Source organism: Cyprinodon variegatus, unplaced genomic scaffold (genome assembly GCF_000732505.1).
Source record: "Cyprinodon variegatus isolate N-32 unplaced genomic scaffold, C_variegatus-1.0 Scaffold28, whole genome shotgun sequence".
Lineage (NCBI taxonomy): Eukaryota > Metazoa > Chordata > Actinopteri > Cyprinodontiformes > Cyprinodontidae > Cyprinodon > Cyprinodon variegatus.
In genome coordinates, this window is record NW_015150481.1 from 1,623,226 (window position 1) to 1,642,110 (window position 18,885).

General features: G+C 37.4%; 1 protein-coding gene across 1 annotated transcript in view; it reads right to left on the bottom strand.

Annotated features, from left to right (window-relative positions):
- Positions 1-2,577: 2,577 nt before the first annotated feature.
- Positions 2,578-18,885, bottom strand: part of LOC107099307 (mucin-2-like) — a 31,255-nt gene continuing 14,947 nt past the window's right edge. The window contains exons 19-48 of the mRNA XM_015397366.1: positions 18,680-18,812; positions 18,247-18,490; positions 16,944-16,981; positions 16,608-16,696; positions 16,367-16,521; positions 16,149-16,290; positions 15,961-16,065; positions 15,571-15,765; positions 14,575-14,647; positions 14,322-14,491; positions 14,058-14,214; positions 13,780-13,890; positions 13,123-13,264; positions 11,389-11,430; positions 10,354-11,066; positions 9,653-9,853; positions 9,289-9,530; positions 8,971-9,157; positions 7,845-8,064; positions 7,560-7,732; positions 7,377-7,446; positions 6,539-6,648; positions 6,435-6,466; positions 6,164-6,317; positions 5,516-5,553; positions 5,327-5,434; positions 3,692-3,740; positions 3,477-3,585; positions 3,229-3,365; positions 2,578-2,585 (exon numbers count right to left, since the gene is read on the bottom strand). Coding sequence (XP_015252852.1) covers positions 2,578-2,585; positions 3,229-3,365; positions 3,477-3,585; positions 3,692-3,740; positions 5,327-5,434; positions 5,516-5,553; positions 6,164-6,317; positions 6,435-6,466; positions 6,539-6,648; positions 7,377-7,446; positions 7,560-7,732; positions 7,845-8,064; positions 8,971-9,157; positions 9,289-9,530; positions 9,653-9,853; positions 10,354-11,066; positions 11,389-11,430; positions 13,123-13,264; positions 13,780-13,890; positions 14,058-14,214; positions 14,322-14,491; positions 14,575-14,647; positions 15,571-15,765; positions 15,961-16,065; positions 16,149-16,290; positions 16,367-16,521; positions 16,608-16,696; positions 16,944-16,981; positions 18,247-18,490; positions 18,680-18,812 — 4,347 coding nt within the window. The remainder of the gene's footprint in view (positions 2,586-3,228; positions 3,366-3,476; positions 3,586-3,691; positions 3,741-5,326; positions 5,435-5,515; positions 5,554-6,163; positions 6,318-6,434; positions 6,467-6,538; positions 6,649-7,376; positions 7,447-7,559; positions 7,733-7,844; positions 8,065-8,970; positions 9,158-9,288; positions 9,531-9,652; positions 9,854-10,353; positions 11,067-11,388; positions 11,431-13,122; positions 13,265-13,779; positions 13,891-14,057; positions 14,215-14,321; positions 14,492-14,574; positions 14,648-15,570; positions 15,766-15,960; positions 16,066-16,148; positions 16,291-16,366; positions 16,522-16,607; positions 16,697-16,943; positions 16,982-18,246; positions 18,491-18,679; positions 18,813-18,885) is intronic.

The window sequence follows — 18,885 nt, forward strand, 5'->3', positions numbered from 1 at the left end:
TCTGAGAGCCAAACATTCATACTTTTTTCATATCTATAAAAATCTCTAATTGCTGTTTTCTCAATGTCACTTACTTTAGTTTGAAATTTGTGGTACAATTCTAAGGTAAAGCCATAATCTCTCTTAGAATTTTGATTTTGATGGCCTCTGCAATAGTTAATACTATTTATGTCTTTCTAAAAAAAAAATTTTGGGCTCTATCAGCTTTTATTTTGTTATATTTGATAGTAGGAATACAGGAAAGTGGGTTAGAAGAGAGTGGAGAGACATTATGCAAAGGTCAGTTGGGCTCCTAGAATGATGTGACTGTGATCATCTGCAAAATTTCAGGTCGGTGCACCTGGAATGGGGTCTGTAAAGCAGAACGGAAGATGTTCATCTCGTGCATTGCTGTGTTGTTTAAACCCAGAAAGTTGGGTTGTATTGTTATTATTTTACATATTATAATATATTTTATAACTATTATATCATATTATAATTATGATAATTGTTTTATATATTACATTGCTATAATATTTATAAATATTATCACTATATTATTAACTTTATTATCCTTAATATTGCAATTATAATGACTTCAAATTAATTAATCTAAAACATATTTAAACATACAACATTTCCATAAAATTGTCATGTAGGCTTACACTCCTTCACATAAGACAAGTGGAAAATAAAAAACATTTTGAATCAGATATTAGTAGAGCCGTCACATCTTCAATAGCCTTGCAAGAGATCACAACCTATGCTTGAGAGAAAATAAATCTGTTTGCTGGTAACAGCACAAATGGACCTGGGACCCTGAGGACTTTGCTGTCTACAACTACTCTATGATGTTAGTTCTAGACCTACGATAAGAAAAAAGGGCAAACCATAAGGTAAAAAGGCCAATTAAGCTGAACGTTTTGTAAAACAGAACCATGGCAACTTGTTGCCTAAGCAACAATAGTCAACTCAGGAATTTCTTATGAAAAACAGTGTTACTTACACTTTTAACAGTCAGTGGGAAAAAAAACTTTAGCATATTAGTAATTGATTTATTATTGACTTAATTTGTAAAAAAAAAACCCAGACCGATCATCTCATTAGCTAACATGTTTTTCTAGCAAAAGTGCCTTGCAAACTTAACAACATCTTAATGACCTTATGAAGCTTCATATAATAATATAAACATCAAATATACATGACAAAGGCAGAGTATACCACAAACCTTGGTTTGTGTTGAATTGAGTCTGGTCAGTATGGTCTCATCAGAAGATGTTGAGGTTCAGTTAGTGGGCGGTGTGGTTGCACATGTTCAAACATCAGCCTATGGTGTTGCATAGTCCAAAATAAACAACCACAACATTATAGAGATTACAATCCAACAGCTAACTCCTGCTAACATAACTAAACTAGCAAATGGGGTCATCAGAATACCCAATTCAATGAAATTGACCAAATTAAATTACCCAACATGCTCAACCTGGCAGTTGGTTTAAAAAACAACCCAGCATTTCTTAGAAAGTATCGTGCCTGTTATTGTATGTTTGAGAATGCTGTTTTTATGACCTGTGATTAAAACTCCACCTGAGGTTATCACCCCTCCTACACACCCAACTCTGAGGTTACAACTCTGCAACTTGTCCCTGGACACTCTGAAACCCTTTGACCCTAACAGGTTAGAAAATCTGCACTCAGCTGACCCACCTGCTAGGTGATGATTGGTGGGACAAAGCTTTTAGCTTACACAACCACAGTCCACTACATTCAAATACGACTGTTTAAAATGTATTCAAGTGTCACCTGACAAATGGCATTTAATTCATATATTTTATTCATGCTTTCTTTTTTTCTTTTTTTGGCAGAAATATTTTAGTAGGCCTACTATATCAAAAGTTATTTTAATAACCATCAAACCCTCTGCCCATCTGACTATATTTGGGCTCCCTTCTTTTTAATGATTTTATACACTGGATTGTTTAAAGACTTTAATATGTACAATAATTAATGCTTATTTTTCACTATTTGTCACTGGTATCTGAATTGTGTTGAGCTTTTTTATTTCTTTTTTGTATTGTAAAAAAAAATTAGAATGAGACTTTAACAATTTAAATGTTGTAGAATGCCTAGTGTATAGCTATACTCTTTCCCTGTACATATATATGTAACCAAAATGTATTCAGCTGTATCAGTGATATGGATGTGACGTGAACTCTCAAAGAATGACATTGGTTACTTTCATAAACCCCAAAAGTTAAATGCAAAATAAATTAAAAAAATTGACACCCATCTTTGAAATTACTGAGGTTAAATACTTTTTATTGAAGAGGTATAATATAGTAATCACAAACTTAAAATTGAACATGTCATCAAGCAATGGTGGATTGTCCTCAGAATTTAATCTAAATGTAAATTGTGATATTTCAGGATTTTTCCCTACAGTATACAGTGAATTACAGAATCAGTTAGGTTTAGTACAGATAATGTGTGTTAATATTGACTTAAAATATATCCATACTACTCAACTTCTAGGTAGTATGACTTAAAAAACAATCACAGCATAAGAGCCCTAGAGTTACCACTGGAGAAGGTTTTCTGTTAGAGACCTGGGAAATAGAGCAGCAGGAAGTAAGTCAAAAAAACTGCCTTCTATGCATAAATGATGGAATTTAATTTGGGAGTTTTGCAGAAAAAATACATTAATAGATAGTACACTAGTGGTGCCCTGCACTATCAGGCACAGCCACTGGGGGGTGCTGTTTCACTTATAAATATATATTATGTAGAACCACCTGCTTCAATTTAGCAATGTTGAAACACTATAAAAAGCTGCTTTCTCAAACTTATATTCTGTAATCACAGGTGTTGAACACTATCAAGTAATTATCAAGTAGTGACAGTTTGGACATGGAAGTAATGGTAGACACAGACATAGGTCTAGATTTCATGGACACTCATACAGTTTTTGCATTTATTGTTATATTTATTAAACATGATAAAAATGTGCATTACATTTTGCATGTACAGTTTTTAATCTGTTAGATCTCAAGACTTAATACAATCATTGCTTATAAATGTGCCATTTTGATTAAAGGGAAACTTAGTTGAAGGAAGACACATTATATGATTCTTATATGATATAAAGAGCATTTAGAAATTTGTTGCTAAAAAGATTATGTTCAATAAAATAACAGATAAGTATTTCCACCATAATCAGTTAAAGTTGTGCACCACAAGCTCTACACTCACAGCTAGTCACATGCTTGTAGGTATATTTCCTGGTAGTGAGATCAGAGCATTCCACCTCCAGCTCTCTGAACTCTGAGCTCTGCTCCTGGCAGCAGCTGTACTCCTGCTCCACCTGCAGGTAATCGTCCAACAATATCCTGTTGAAGAGGAAAAAAATCATCACAGAGACGTAAGGAATGGTGATAAAAACTGAAATGATATGTGAGGTCACAGGCTTTTAAGCATCTAAATCTTCGGTTCCTCCTTACCAGGGCTTGGAAAGACAGTAACCCTCACATATCGGTACTTCGATAACGGTGGAGCACTCATCAATAGTGGCGTTTATTTTGGAAAGCTTGGACACACAGGTCTGGTTATCTAGAGTTGGAATAGACAGAACAAAACAAAAAACTTTAGATCATCTTAAAAAAGATTATAGAAGGAATTTAAATCTAATTGGCCAATTTTAGATTTGTGTCATTACCCGATTTACAGGTGAAACAGCAACTTTGGTTGTTCCAAATCCTGTTACCCTGGAGAGACAGTTAACAACACATCATTAGCTAGATTATATTTAAACATGTGGCTTGATCTTTTATTTAGAAACTCATGCTTTAAAGGTAATTCTTTTCCTTTATCCATTTTGTCAGATTAAAATTTCTGACTTTTTGGTGCCTTAAATTTGTACCTCCCCTTCCTTTACTTTGATTGATCTAAATAAGCCCGAGTTCCAAACCAAGTCCAGAAGTCACCTAATTAGTAAATAAAGTCCACATAGTTTAAATCTGATATGACAAATCTAAATGTTCAGTGAAGTCTCCAGACATTTCCATGTTAGAGATAACCAATAAAATCTGTGGAGATAAATTTCACTACTAGCAACCGATATATCTATATATATCTTCTATAATAGCTAAATAGAAGAAATGCATTTTACTTTCTAGCAGGACACCATATATCTAAAGGAGTGGTTCTTAATCCATACCTTCATGGAATGTTGATTTGTATGTTTTATGTGTCTTAATTATTTGAATGAGGTGTGCTGGAACAGGAAAGCAACTAAAACATGAATAACTGGTCATTGTCATTTATTGTCTATAAACTATTACCGTATAATGCGCTTGGTAGTATTAGTATATTGCAATAAATGTAACACAATACACTGAAATTTGTGATTTTCACTGGATGAAATATGGAAAATTTAACAACTACTTTTGCCTGATACCTAATTGTTAGGAATCCAGTTTGTGTGGTCTGTTTTTGTGCTTTTTCTCTCTCCACCACCAGGTGGTGCCCTGTTCCTCGCTGGGCCTCCCTGCACACCTGCGGCTCGTTGGATCATTACCGGAGGAGTATTTGAGCAGTGGGCTGTCACTACCTCAACGCCAGAGTGTTTGCCAGTTTTGGGTACTCTACCCAAGCTGAGATTAGCAGAGTCTAACCGTAGCTTTGTTTCTCTGAGTCTAATCTTGTTTTTGTCTTTGCTCTTTGTCTCTGCAGGAAGTCTTTCCTGTGTAACTGGATAACCTGGACCTTCTCCCCCTGGAAGGATTACTAAGTACACACTGAGCAGGGGTAAACCTCCACATGATCCGTTCAAGTCCTCATCATAAAACGAAGTGACAGTCTGCTCCTTTACTCCTCTGGGTCCAACGTATGTCTACCTGTCTGCTCTCCAACGAGTTCCCTCTCCTCTGGAATAATTCCCCACAAACTGGATTCAAGGATTAACAAGAGCACCCTCAAATTCAAGCCTCAGTCAATTTTCCTACGGTCCCTGAACTAATCACTGTGACCTCGGCTTCAGACTTTCCGGTTCCGGTTCACCAGAGTTCCAGCTCCTACTTCTGTGTTTCATCAACAATCAATAAACCTGTTAAACTTTTTGCCTTGGTCTCTGAGTGGTTCTCTGCATGTGGGTCAGATCGCGTAAACCCATTATGACATTAATAAATTTTTAAACAAATACTTAGTGTAAATAGATATAGCAGTTTTATGTAAAAGTTGCTTTTTTACATTGTTTTACACTCTTAAAATTTTTTAAACATAATCCAAAACAATGAGAAATAATTCTAGTAAATTGGAGATTTCTTTCTTTAGAGACATTAGGCAATGATACCTCAGGACAGTCCTCTGTAGGACATGCTCTTGTTTCACTCTTGATTCCTTTCCCAGTGCAGACAAAGGACAGGCAGGGGTCACTCATGTCCTTCCATGTATCTCCCAACTATGCATAACAGAAATAAAAATCACAAACTGGACAATAAAGGGACTGACTCTGATGATTAAATAATTCAATACAACGTACACTGTATGTGGTTCCATTATAGTTGCAAGTCTTCTCAACTGTAAAATAAAGCAACGGGTGTCCGATTAAAGCAAAGACATCTAAATAAACGTGTTACAATGATAGCACAAGATTTACTTTTTCTTACTGACACAATACTACATTTTTATTAACTTTTATTTAGGGTTAAAATATAATTTTTGTGAAAAATTAAGTTTAACAGTCAGTCTTTTATTGTTCATGATCTCTCAAGATCACACATCCAACCAAAGCGCTCCTTCCCTTCTTAGAACTATAAACTGCAGCAAAATAGAGATCAGGTGTAGAGCCCCATTTCATTTTGGTTTGAATTTTGGTGTATTAATGCATACTAGAATAAAAAAATATATTCTTGACATGGTTTATAGCAAGAATATACTGTTTTAGACAGATACATTCTTCACACAGCTGAAGAAAAGCAAGTTAAAACTATCTAATCTTGAACCATGGCACTCCAGCTTTTTTGTACACATCTTAAGTTAAGGTTAAGGTTTTTGAAGGTGACCTAGGGAGGAGTCGGGTTTTAAAAATAGAAAATGCTTATAGACCATTAAGGAAAACCAGGAAATGGAATAAAGAAACAAAAATACAAAAAAAAATTTCCAATGTCAGTCGATTGTCAGTTCTTACCACAAATCTGATCACCACAACAAGTGGTGTTCACCAAGGTTTCATTTGGGGAACAGACTGGTGTTTCTAAAACAGGCTTTCGAACACACTGCTCAGTGAAGGTCTGATTATTACATGTACAGATGTGGCAATTAGATTCCCACACCTCTCCAGCCTGAAAATAGAGGAACATTCATGTGTTAGATGGTAGTTTTATATAATGAGATGCTTAAAAGGTTTTTTTTTTTTTTTTTACTTTAATGCTTGCTTTGACAAAACAAATCATACTTACAAACTTAGGCTCTCCGAGCGGTCCTTTACAATCTGTTTTTAAAGAATAAAAAAAGTCATTTCTGGAAGAAGACTGAAGCTAAATCTGTTAGAAGTTGTACTCACAAGGACATTGCTTCACACAAACATTTGAGTGGCTTCCTGCCCTAAAAAGTCCTGGAGGGCAGAAACATCCGGAAATGGGCGGGTCCACAGATTTTCCCCAATTAATGACTCTAAACAGAAGAGAAATATCTTGATAAATCGTTAACAAATATTTACAAAAAGTAAAGCATCAAACAGGTGAATGTTTTTCACAGTATAGTGATTCAGAGTGGGGGATTAAGGGGGGCTGTGCGGCATTAAATTTGGACCATGTATCCAAGGCAACGTATATTATTTCACACAACTAAAGTAATCAAAACAAATTGGTGTGTAAAAAATGAGTAGTAAATGACACAACAGGAAAATAAATGTTGAACACATGAGGAAAGGGAGGTACTGTAGGTCATTCCCAAATACGATTGCAAGAAAGATGTACTGAGTAATGTGTGATGGGAATCTAAAGACAAAACTAAACCCAGATTATTCTACAGCCGGGTAGTATTCCCAGATATATGGTTAGAGAATCTAATTTGTTTCAGATAGAATACAAAGCTGCTCGAATAGCCAAGATCATCAACCCTCCTTAATCCCAGGGGCCTGAGAGTTTCTCTGCAGAACAATACTTCAATATCCCAACACAGGGATGTACAGAGATATTTCTCTATACAACAGATGTTTGATTATTTTCATACAGCTTGACTCAATTATACATCTTCTAATGTATTCTGGATCTCTGGATTTCTTGTGCTTTTATAAATTTGAATATCAATATATTCACTACAAAAAACATTGCTGGGATCAACAATTTTTCCTACTATATTTTTGCACAATGGTAAAGAGATAAATAAAGCTGGCAAACCCTCCAAAACAGAAGTCATCTTTTTTATCTTGGCATTCCTTATAAATCAATCCTTTGGGACATTCCACATCTGAAACACAAAAAAGGGGAGTGACATTAAATCAAGAACTAATTAGAAATTAGTTCATTCATTTCTCTGAGAGGCTTTGCTATACATAGAAGAAAGAGGTATAAAGTGCTTACCACAAATTCCATTAGTCAGTTCTCTCCATTCAACACAGAAACCAACATGTTTACATTCCCTAGCTGCTTGTTCCAAAGAAGAGCAGGAAGCATTTGGGTTTAAACATGAATCAAACTGACAGTTCTTCTTTGTGATAGCCATATTCACATATTTGCTGCAGTTAGCAAACACCCTGCAGAAAGACAGATTTTTGCTTTTAAAGTAAACAGATTATTCGGCTATTGGCATTTCACACCTGTCACACGTTTCTAACAGAACATTTTTGTGTGTAGAGTGAAGCGTACGGGTGTTCAAGCAGTTGGCATAATGGGTTTGATACACAGGTAGGTGGGGGTCCAGGGGGTTCCGGGGGAACATCGGGGACACACGGTACATCTACTGGTGCAGAAGAACACTCCGGCTTCAAAGGGTCATAGTAAACCCAGTCATAGGCTGTCTTGTCACAGCAGGTGTCGTCCTCAATCTTGCCTCCTCTACGGATGCATGATGCACCACCACACACACCTTTAGAAGGGAAGAAATTGCAGGTTAACAAATTATAACATACACCATCATAATTAATAAATAAGTAACCATCAGCTTCCAAGATCTTTAGCTAAACACTTTGTACTATTCTGCACTTAATCAAAGTTGCCATTAAATTGGAACAAGACCAAATTAATCCCTTTAAAGATATCAGTTTAGATTTTAAGAAACAAGTCAAGTTGGGTTTCGATGAATAATTCTTAAGCTAATCAATTTATTTGTTGCTATTTTTTTCATTTATAGAATAATAATCTGATAGCAAAATATGCTATATGGGATTTTTTTTTTTACATTAGTCACAAAAGTCAGCAAAATAAAAAAAATAAAAAAAATCAAATAAAAAAAAAACGAAAAAAATGAAAACAATCAAGAAAAGCAATAAGAATTAATCGAATTAATTGTTTCAGCTGTAAATCTAGGAATGATCAAGTCATAAGTATTGGCCCAGAGGAACTTTCCACAATGAAATAAGTTTTCCCCCTACAGAGTGGGGAGCAGAAAAGAACTCCTAACTCCAAAATGTACAACTTTCAGTTTTTTGACAACTCCCAAGTGCCTTTTGGAGAGTAGACTAAACATGAAATACTACGACAACATACAAAACATGCATAAAGGAACAAGACTTTTAAATTAAGGCATTTAAGCGTAAGCACACTACTAACGATAAAGCATGGTGGTGGCGGCATTATGGCATTCAGTTCTTTGTATCATCTATCTAGGAAGTTAGTGTTTTAAACAGATACCAAGAGGAGATGCTGCAGACCATTGTAGTGTGAAAATTGAATGTGCAGTTGAGGCATAATACATTGATGTGTTGAAGACTGGTGAAAAGGAAGCTTACATTATTTTCCAATTGAAAATCATGACTTCCTGTTCAAAGCTTACCACATTGACCCTGAGTATTGTTGACAAAGTTTTCCATGGCAAGGTTGACCACCAGGTTAAAAGATGGAGAGAGGGAGACAAAAGAGCGGATGTCAGGAAGGACGATTAATACTTCATAGTCTGTGGTTTCAAACCTTATCCCCTCTGCCTCAAATGGTGGCTGAACCATCTCATCATTCAGAGTGGCCTGTGGAAGACACACCCATGTCAATCCATCTGACTTGATAATGCGATGTAAGATTTTTCATACTTAAATTGACAAATCTGTTTATCTGCTTACATTTTTGAAGCAGTATATCCATAAAACACAGAAATTACCTGAATACCAACAGCATCATAGTCTACGCTGAGCTCAGCCGTGTTGTTCTGATATTTCACAATGACGTCCTTAACACAAGAGCCTTGGAGTCCTGGTACGCAGTAGAAGTTGTCCACCAAAATGGTCAGGTGGTGCTTGGGTGACTGCTCTTCCACCAGAATGTAGGTGCAGTTTTGCAGAAAATCAAAGGTTGCACCACTAAAAGAGGTGTAGTGAGGGTCTCCATAGAGTTCACAGCGACCTGTGAATGTTCAGAGGCATGAGTTGATTAAGCTGTAATATGCAAACATAACAATTACTTTGGAACAAAATAATAATAATGTTGTTCCTGTAAATCAGAAATAAAAATTTATGAACACTCACAGTCACATCCCCATGTTTCACAGCATCCATCAAGGATCTTTACTACATCACCCCTGGGACATGCAGGTGTAACAGACTTGTTACAAGGCACTGGGATCAGCTCTATTTTCTGATCCACACAGGTCTTGACAAAACAGTCCTCTGTCCAAGAGTCCCCACAAGCCCAGGTTTTTTTCAGTTTAAGGTCGCTGCAGAAACAGCCTTTTTCGGGAAGGTGAAACAATACACACTTAATTAGAATATTTTCTATCTATATTGCTTTTAGGAACAAATACAAAGTACATAGCAGTCATGATTGTGAGTATGTTATTTTCATTTTGGTCAGAGGCAGTCGTACCAGGGGTAGTTGTAGAAAACGGAGTCTCCTGTTCTGTAGTTAAAGAAGTTGTAGCTTTTGTTGTAGAAACAGTAGTCTCCAGCGTTGAGGTTGGAGAGGTTGTAGTAGGAGTTGTAGAAAACGTAGTCCCGGGTTTTGTGGTTAAAGAAGTTTTAGTTGCTGGTGTAGAAACAGTGGTCTCCAGCGTTGAGGTTGGAGTGGTTGTAGTAGGAGTTGTAGAAAACGTAGTCCCGGGTTTTGTGGTTATGGAAGTTGTAGCTTCTGGTGTAGAAACAGTGGTCTCCAGCGTTGAGGTTGGAGTTGTTGTAGTAGGAGTTGTAGAAAACGTAGTCCCGGGTTTTGTGGTTAAAGAAGTTTTAGTTGCTGGTGTAGAAACAGTGGTCTCCAGCGTTGAGGTTGGAGTGGTTGTAGTAGGAGTTGTAGAAAACGTAGTCCCGGGTTTTGTGGTTAAAGAAGGTGTAGTTGCTGGTGTAGAAACAGTAGTCTCCACCATTGAGGTTGGAGTGGTTGTAGTAAGGGTTGTAGAAAATGTAGTCCCCAGTTTTGTGGTTAAAGAAGTTGTAGTTGCTGGTGTAGAAACAGTAGTCTCCAGCGTTGAGGTTGGAGTGGTTGTAGTAGGAGTTGTAGAAAACGTAGTCCCAGGTTTTGGAATGAAAGAAGTTGTAGTTGCTCGTGTGGCAACAGTAGTCTCTGGCGTTGAGGTTGGAGAGGTTGAAGTGGGAGTTGTAGAAACCGTAGTCTTCTCTTTTGTGGTTAAAGAAGTTGTAGTTGCTGGTGTAGAAACAGTAGTCCCCAGCATTGTGGTTGGAGAGGTTGTAGTAGGAGTTGTAGAAAACGTAGTCTCCTGTTTTGTAGTTAAAGAAGTTGTAGCTTCTGGTGTAAAAACAGCAGTCTCCAACGTTGAGGTTGGAGTTGTTGTAGTAGGAGTCGTAGAAAACGTAGTCCCCTGTTTTGTGGTTAAAGAAGTTGTAGTTGCTGGTGTGGCAACAGTAGTCTCCAGCGTTGAGGTTGGAGTGGTTGTAGTAGGAGTTGTAGAAAACGTAGTCCCCGGTTTTGTGGTTAAAGAAGTTGTAGTTGCTGGTGTGGCAACAGTAGTCTCATGTGTTGTGCTTGAAAAAGTTGTAGTAGGAGGTCTAAAAACAGTAGTAGTGCCCATTGTTGTGGTTAAAGAAGCTGTAGTTGCTGGTGTAGAAAAAGTCCCCAAAGTGGTGGTTGAAGGATTTGTAGTAACATGCGTTGAAACAGTTGTTTCCATAGTTGAAGAAGTTGTAGTAGCAGGTGTAGAAATCTCAGTTGTTTCTGGTGTATAAGCAATTATAATTAGCACTTTTTATTTGTAGTCAAGACACTGGTAGTTGTAATCAGAATTTTATGAGCTGTTTTTTTTTTTTTTTTGTACCTGTGGCAGTTGTTGTTGGTGTAGCTGTAGTTGTTGTAGGAGCTGTTGACATCAGGGTAGTAGTTTATTATAATTAACATAAAAAAGATCAATAAAGTTCTTTGATATCTTCATATGGTTTAATGTGAAAGACCACATCTAGGTAATGCCTCTAAGCAACATTTTTCTGTATTCTCATATCTGAATTTCTTTTGGATTTAAGTTTAGACTTTGACTGAACTATTTTAAGACAGAGATAGTTAGATTTGAACCATTTAAATGTAATACTGGCTAAATGTTTATGACCCTTTCCCTGCTAGAATTTGAACCTTAGCTTCTCTGTCCCTGATAAGGATCCACATTCTATGGATGGAACGGTGGATCAAAAAATATTTTGTCCGCCACTGATCTTCCAAGTCTCCTACTAAGAAAGATGAGAGAGGTCTGTAATTGTCATCACAGGTACACTTTGACTATGACAGACAAAGGAACACAGAAGAAAATAAAAATCCTGGAAATCTCATTGTAGTATTTTTAAAGAGATATTAGGAAAATAAGTATTTGATCATTGATAAAAGTTTAACTTAATCCTTCTGCATTTTGGGTCAGACCTTTAATTAGATCATAACAAATCCTTTGTAGCATTACAATTGTTGGCAATGACAGAAATCATATATACTATAAGTCTTATTAGGTTTACACACACTGTAACTGATATTTTAGCCCATTCGTCTATGCAGATATCCTCTACAGCATTGCTGTTTTGAGGGTTTTGCTGGGCAATATTAACTTTCAACTTCCTCCACAAATTTGTATGTTGGGTTAAGGTCTGCAGACCGGCTGGTCAACTGCAGGACCACTAAATGCTTTCTATGGAACCTCTCCTTCGTTGACAGAGACGTGTGTTTGGGATCATTGTCATGCTGAAGGATCCAGCAATGTTCCATCTTCAGTGGTTTAACTAATGGAGGTCATCATGTCTATTTTGTACAGTAGAAAAACATTCCTAAGGCATGTTGTTTCTGATTGCATGCTTCACAGTAGGTATGGTATTCTTGGGATGCAACTTATCATTCTTTTTTTCTTCAAAAACGAAAAGTTGACTTGTACCAAAAAGTAATATTTTGGTACAAAATTACATTCTCCCAATTATCATGTTGATCATCCATGTGCATTCTAGAAAACCCTAAGACGGGCCGGGAGATGTACTGGCTTAAGCAGGGGGACATGTCTGATACTGCAAGACTCAAGTCCCTCTTGGTGCAGTGTGTTACTGAGAGAGGCCTTTATTACATTGGTCCTATCTCTCTGCAGGATATTCATCAGATCCACCTGTGTAGTTCTGGGATTTTTGCTCACTGTTCTAATGATAATTTTGATCTTACGACCTTGCATGGGGCCCTAGATCGTGGGAGAATATCAATGATCTCCCATTTTCATATAATTGCTCCCACACTTGATTCATTCACACCAATGTGCATGCAATTTTAGATTCCCTCTCACCAGCCTGTTGCAGGTCTACAATTGTGTTCCTGGTGTCCTTTGACTGCAGTCTTTATTGGTCTTTCACATAAAATTCCATACTTAAAAGGCATATAACATTTGCAAAGCAAGAACTGTATCAATAGTCAAAAGTTGTTAATACTTACGGCAAATAATTGTTCCATTTTCACAAGTACTGGGTGAAGAGCAAAAATATTTAGTCATTGTTGAAACAATTCTTAGCATATTACATTGAAGAAAGTACAAACTTACCACAAAACTAAGTCTATAACAACTTCTTCTCCTGCTGGGACAATTGTTTCATTGAAATAACAGGAACAATTCCTGATATCAGTGCATCTGCCAGTATTTTCATCAAAGTATGGAGACTCTTTAGGGCATCTTGGGTAACAGCCTTTTTCAGGAAAAAAACAAAAAGAAAACACGTCTTGATATATTGAAGGGTTCTTTAGGAAACTACTCCCCCAAAAAAGTCTCCAAAGGATTTGTAAATTAGGCAAATGTAAGTGTGCATGAAAAGTCGTTTATGTTCTTTGTATATATAAATGTCATCTAATCACAAAACAGGATTAAATTGGAATGCAACCTTTCGCAAACATAAGGAAAGTCCGGCTGCCATCTAAATAAGCCTGTTTTGTGGTTGCCATGACCGGGATGACTGTGAACTATTTCTTTAAAATACTTGACTTCTGTAGTGGTAAAGGGCCTGTACTTTTATAGCTCTCATTTAAGTCAGAAAACTTCATGCACTTAAAGCTACTTTCAGTCATCCATCCATTAATGCACACAGTCACACTCTGATGGTGGCAAGCTGCATTGTAGCCACAGCTGCCCAGTGGCAGACTGACAAAAGCGTGACTGCCATACAAAAACACCATCAGTAAGTTAACATGTAAGATTGTTTGTCACCTTCCAACTTGTGATGCAAATAGTTGGGAGTTCCACAGGTCAGCATCCTTCCACAGGCTTCATAGTGCCACCTACACTGGCCTTGCTCGTTGTAGTAGTCACAGTAAACGGCTAACATAGAAATAATGGAAAGTAATACATTATTGATTAAAGCCTTTATTTTAATGTGATATATATATATATTTTTTTACATTTTTAAAAGGTTGATATGTACCAAATATATATATATATTTTTTAATAGTTATGTTGTTTATACAGATAAAAGGATTATAACTTACGACACAAATCAGGTGTCCTCCATTTAATGCAAACATCCAGATCACCACAGGCCTCTGCATAGGCAGCCACTGCCGTGCAGAAACCCAAGAACTTTCCTTCAAACTCACAGGAACAAGACTCCTGCACACAGGCTTGGTAGTAGGGCTCTGGGTCCACCTTAGAATTGAATAATACCCAAACAAAGATGTAAGTGACATGTTATGCCACATCTGACCACTAAGTTTCATTACTATTAGCAAAAGCTAAATATCTACTATACAAACCTTTAAATGACAGTCTCTGAATGTGTCTCCTTTAATGATCATACAGCGCCGCTGGGCCCATGCAGAACAATAGGAGTTACGTTCACACGGAAATATCTCAGTGGTCACATCAGAGCAAGGAGGAGTGTTGGTCTTCCAACTGTTTCCAAAAGCTAGTGGACTGCTCACCACTAAAAACAATGTTATTGGTTGTTTTCAGCAATATTGTAAAAAAAGGAAAGTTTAATGTAAAGTAATAAGAATAAGGATTTACCAGCTGAGCCAATTAGCTGAAGGTCGTTCATCTCACTGGAGTCGAAGTTGCCACAGAGACCGCAGACTTTGTTCTAGAAAACATATTGTTTGAAAAAATAATATGTAGAAACTGTAAAAAGTGTTTGCTAAAAATGAAGAACCAATCACAGAATCCTCATGTTAGTTCAGTTAGTCTAAGAGAAATTAATAGTTTATCCTTGTAAAACCCATCAGAGGAATGTTTTAGACATATTTAATTCCTCCAAACTTAGAAGAAGACAATTCACTGATCTGCAGTTTTTTATATATTTAAGAGAAAATACAGATTATAGACATAAAAAGTGCGTATTAAATCCAAGTTGACAGATAATTTTTTTTCTTGTTTTCAAATATGTACAGTGCCTGCCTTAGTGAGGGTCTGCTGAAAATGTCTGATAGAGCCCTCGGACAGAGATGTGTTCAACTCCCACCTCTGGGAGAGCTTTTCCCAGAATCCGGAGGCTGGAGACATGGAGACTTAGTGGGCAACGTTCTCTGTCTCCGTTGTCTGATGACGGCTGGATACAAGTAGCTCAAATCAGCTTCCTCTGTAGGGTGGCTGGGCTCTCCCTTAGAGATAGGGTGAGGAGCTTGGTCATTCGGGAGGGGCTCAGATTAGAGCATTTTCTCCTCCGCATAAAGAGGAGTCAGTTGAGGTGGCATGTACATTTTTGACATAATATCCCGGGATGTGTTCAAGGCATGTCCCATTGTCAGGAGGCCTAAAGGACAACCCAAAACACAATGGAAGGACTATGTCTCTCGGCTGGACTGGGAGTGCCTCTGGCTTCTCATAGAAGAGCTGGAGGAGATGTCTGGGAGTCTGAGGCTGCGGCCCCTGTGACCCAGTCATAGATGTTGCAGGAGATGATGGGTATGAGTATGAGATATCAAGAACAATTTTAACAGGATTCCTTGAGTATCAGTTACCCTCGAGAGAAAGAAAGTGGGCATAATTTATGATTTTCGCACTCACCCGCCAGTCAGGATGGAGTTCTATGGTGATCCTTGTGTGCTTGTCCCAAATGAGAGTTAGACCTTTGCTTGGCACAGATATTACTATATACAGTCCCACAGTGTGTGTCTTGTAAAGGGGCTCTTGCTCCAAAGTCAAACCACTTTGGAGGTGTCTGGTCACTTTCATATCACTCAGTGTCAGAGTGACTTTATTCTGAAAAAGAAAATTATAAAGTTAGACACTTGTTAACCTAAACTGTAAACCTTACATTTTAAAATACCATTCTAAATAATCAATAAAGTAACTGAAGTGAAATATGTTTAAATAAAATGCTACAATATGAATATGTATTTGTTAAAACATTAAGAATGTGATAGAGATTTTAGTCTTCATGAAAAAAAGAAATACCTCCAGATTCAGAATAATTGTACGAGAACAGGTGAGGGCTTCATCACAGCAGGGCACACTTTCCACTCTAACAGAGAAGGAACCATCTTGATATCCACAGTAATCCTTAAGCAAAGACAAAGATACTCAATGCTAAGCAAATATTAAAAGTCATCTTAAAATGCTCCACTACGTTCTGGGAAGCTCACCTCTACCAGTGTGTACTGACAGTGTCCATCAAAGCGATACCATTTAGAATCAAAAGTCTGGTAATGTCCATTTCCATAAACCTGACACTTCCCTGAGCAAGCCTCCTCATCTTTGCAGCTCCACTGGCCCTGGTTACAGGTACTAAAAGGTAGAAGGATGTCAACATGATTATTCCTGATCTTTATAAGGGAAGCAGGTGCAGCAGAGCGAGTGTTACCATGTTTTACAGTTGGTTTTGACAAACTCTCCGGCGCTGAACACTCTGCCACTGTACAAACAGGTGCAATTATTTTTGGGAACGCATCTCCCATAGTGATCCTCATATTGGTCCAGGGGGCAGTAACAGCCACTCTCACAGCTCACATTGGCACCCTGAGTATGGTATGGTATCAATTATATCCTATCAGAAATTTAATTATTTAAACATTGCTTACATAACAATTAGGGATGAATCTTACCAAAGGTTTACTGAGACTGCTGCAGGTTTTCTTGGCTGTGTTCTGTACAAACTCTGAGCAGTGAACACAGACCTTCCCGTTTCTGCAATCTAACCCAAAAACATGTTAAATACCAAGAGGCTGAAAGGTGGGAAGCACGTACAATGATGCATGTCAAATACAAAAAAATAAATAATGCATTTTAGTTATTAGAACAATTAGCCCAATAGAGACAAATACACTCTACATCATCACCAGGGGGCAAAACTAAATCATTATTCCAACATTTTCTTTAATTAACACATTCTCATTTAATTTGAAAAAAAAAATGTTAACATATTACAAGATTTTATTTACCACAATCCTTGCACTGGAGTTTTCCGTCCTCGCAAAGACTTGAAGATAAATTATATTTGATTAGTTACACATTAATACGTCATGTCACCATCATAAATTGAATGTAATTAGCTACAATTATGTTTGTTTTTTTCGTGTAAACATATTTTCAAGAGCAAGATAAAGATATTTTAACCATACACCTTTGACACCCTGTCTCTAATTAATCTATTGTTTTTACATAATTCCTAATCAGCTTATTTTCCCAACACTCTTCTACTTTATCCCACTCACTTGACTTATTTTGAGTTGATCTAGATCTCCTTTTTCATTCATACTGTAACCTTCCTTCTTTTCCTTGATTTTATTTATTATTTATTGAGACCACTTTCCATAACTTCTATTTCCCTCATTCCCTTTTGCTTGTATCTTTGTTTTTTGTTTTTTCTGTTGCTCTTTTTCTGCTGGATGTAATTTTGCAGGGCTCTGGCAGTGCTCGTCCTGTTCCGCTTTGTACAAAGGCAAAGGTAGTGGTCCTGCTGCTAGGTTATTGCCCTCCTACTGCCTCTACCACGTCTCCTGGTAGCTATACAGCTCTGGACATTATGCTGACAGACACAGACAACCTTCTTGAGTCCATCTCATGGTACTGTACCATGAGTGCAAAAGCACCACCAACAATTAGAAATGACCAAAAGATCAGCCAGAAAGCAGAGAAGAACTACTCTTTTATTAAGTGTGTCCTGGTAATTGGCAACAATTTGCACCTGTTGTCTATTCCATTTGCACAAAAGCATGTGAAATTTATTGTCAATCAGTGTTGCTTCCTCAGTGGAAAGTTTGATCTCACAGAAGTTTGGTTTAATTGAAGTTGTATTGTCTTTTTACATGTTCCCTTTATTTTTTGAGCAGTATAATATACTCTAACACTTTTGCATCAGATTAGTCATTACAGTGGTTAATGTACCATTAGAAATACATTAACTTGCTGAATATTATCAATTTATAGATTTGCACAAATAACTCCTTACCCTTCCCTTTCCTTTTCAAGTGCTACAAGTCAGTTTCCATTAACCCACCCTGATATTCACAATAAAAGTTGGTCAATGCAAACACTAATAAATTTAGGGTTTAGGAGGAAGAATGAGAAGCAAAAAGGTTAACAGTACTCAATCCTTGTCTTCCATGCCCATATGAAACTCTTTTCTACTCTACTCACCCTCAATATTTAAGGTTTGACTGAACCAGTTCAGAAGAAATGTTGTGGCATTTATCTAGTTGGTATGACAGCAATGAACATTTTCAGTATTTTCCATGAACTCACCATTGTCGCCCATCAAGAACTACAGGTCCTGGTGGTGTAACACCCCTATTGTGGTAACAGTCGCATTTCACCTTTGGGGTGCAGGTACCGTCCTGGTCCAGATGGGTTCCCTCTGGACAGCCACAGCCCTCTGTTGGAGGGCTGTCCCGCTCACAGCGAGGATCATACCCGGACAGGGAGCGGCACGTATGATTACAGGCCCGAACGTTGTAGGAGAACTCCTGGTTCTTTGGACATGTCAGAGCTTTAACACAGAATTGTTGGAGGTGTTAAACAGAAAACATTCATTCCACTTTTTCAGTAGGAATAAGGGGTTAAGTGCTTTGCAAGTTTGGCATGTAGACAACTATATGTGTGTGTGGAAAAAAATGAAGACATATGTTTCATAATATATTGTTTGTGTTTCAACATGTTTCCTAAAGCCGTTACTCACTGCAGTTGGTGGCTCTCCTCCAGTCACCAAGCTCTACACCCAGAAAGACGCAGGCTTTAGCATAACTTCCCAGAGAAGCACACAAACACTGCTGCAGATTGTTGCCACAGTTACAAGTTCTCTGGATGCAAGCCTAGAAGCAATAATAGCTTTTAAAGGGGCAGTCATTGTTAATGCATTACTGTTAGCTGACTTATTAACTTATT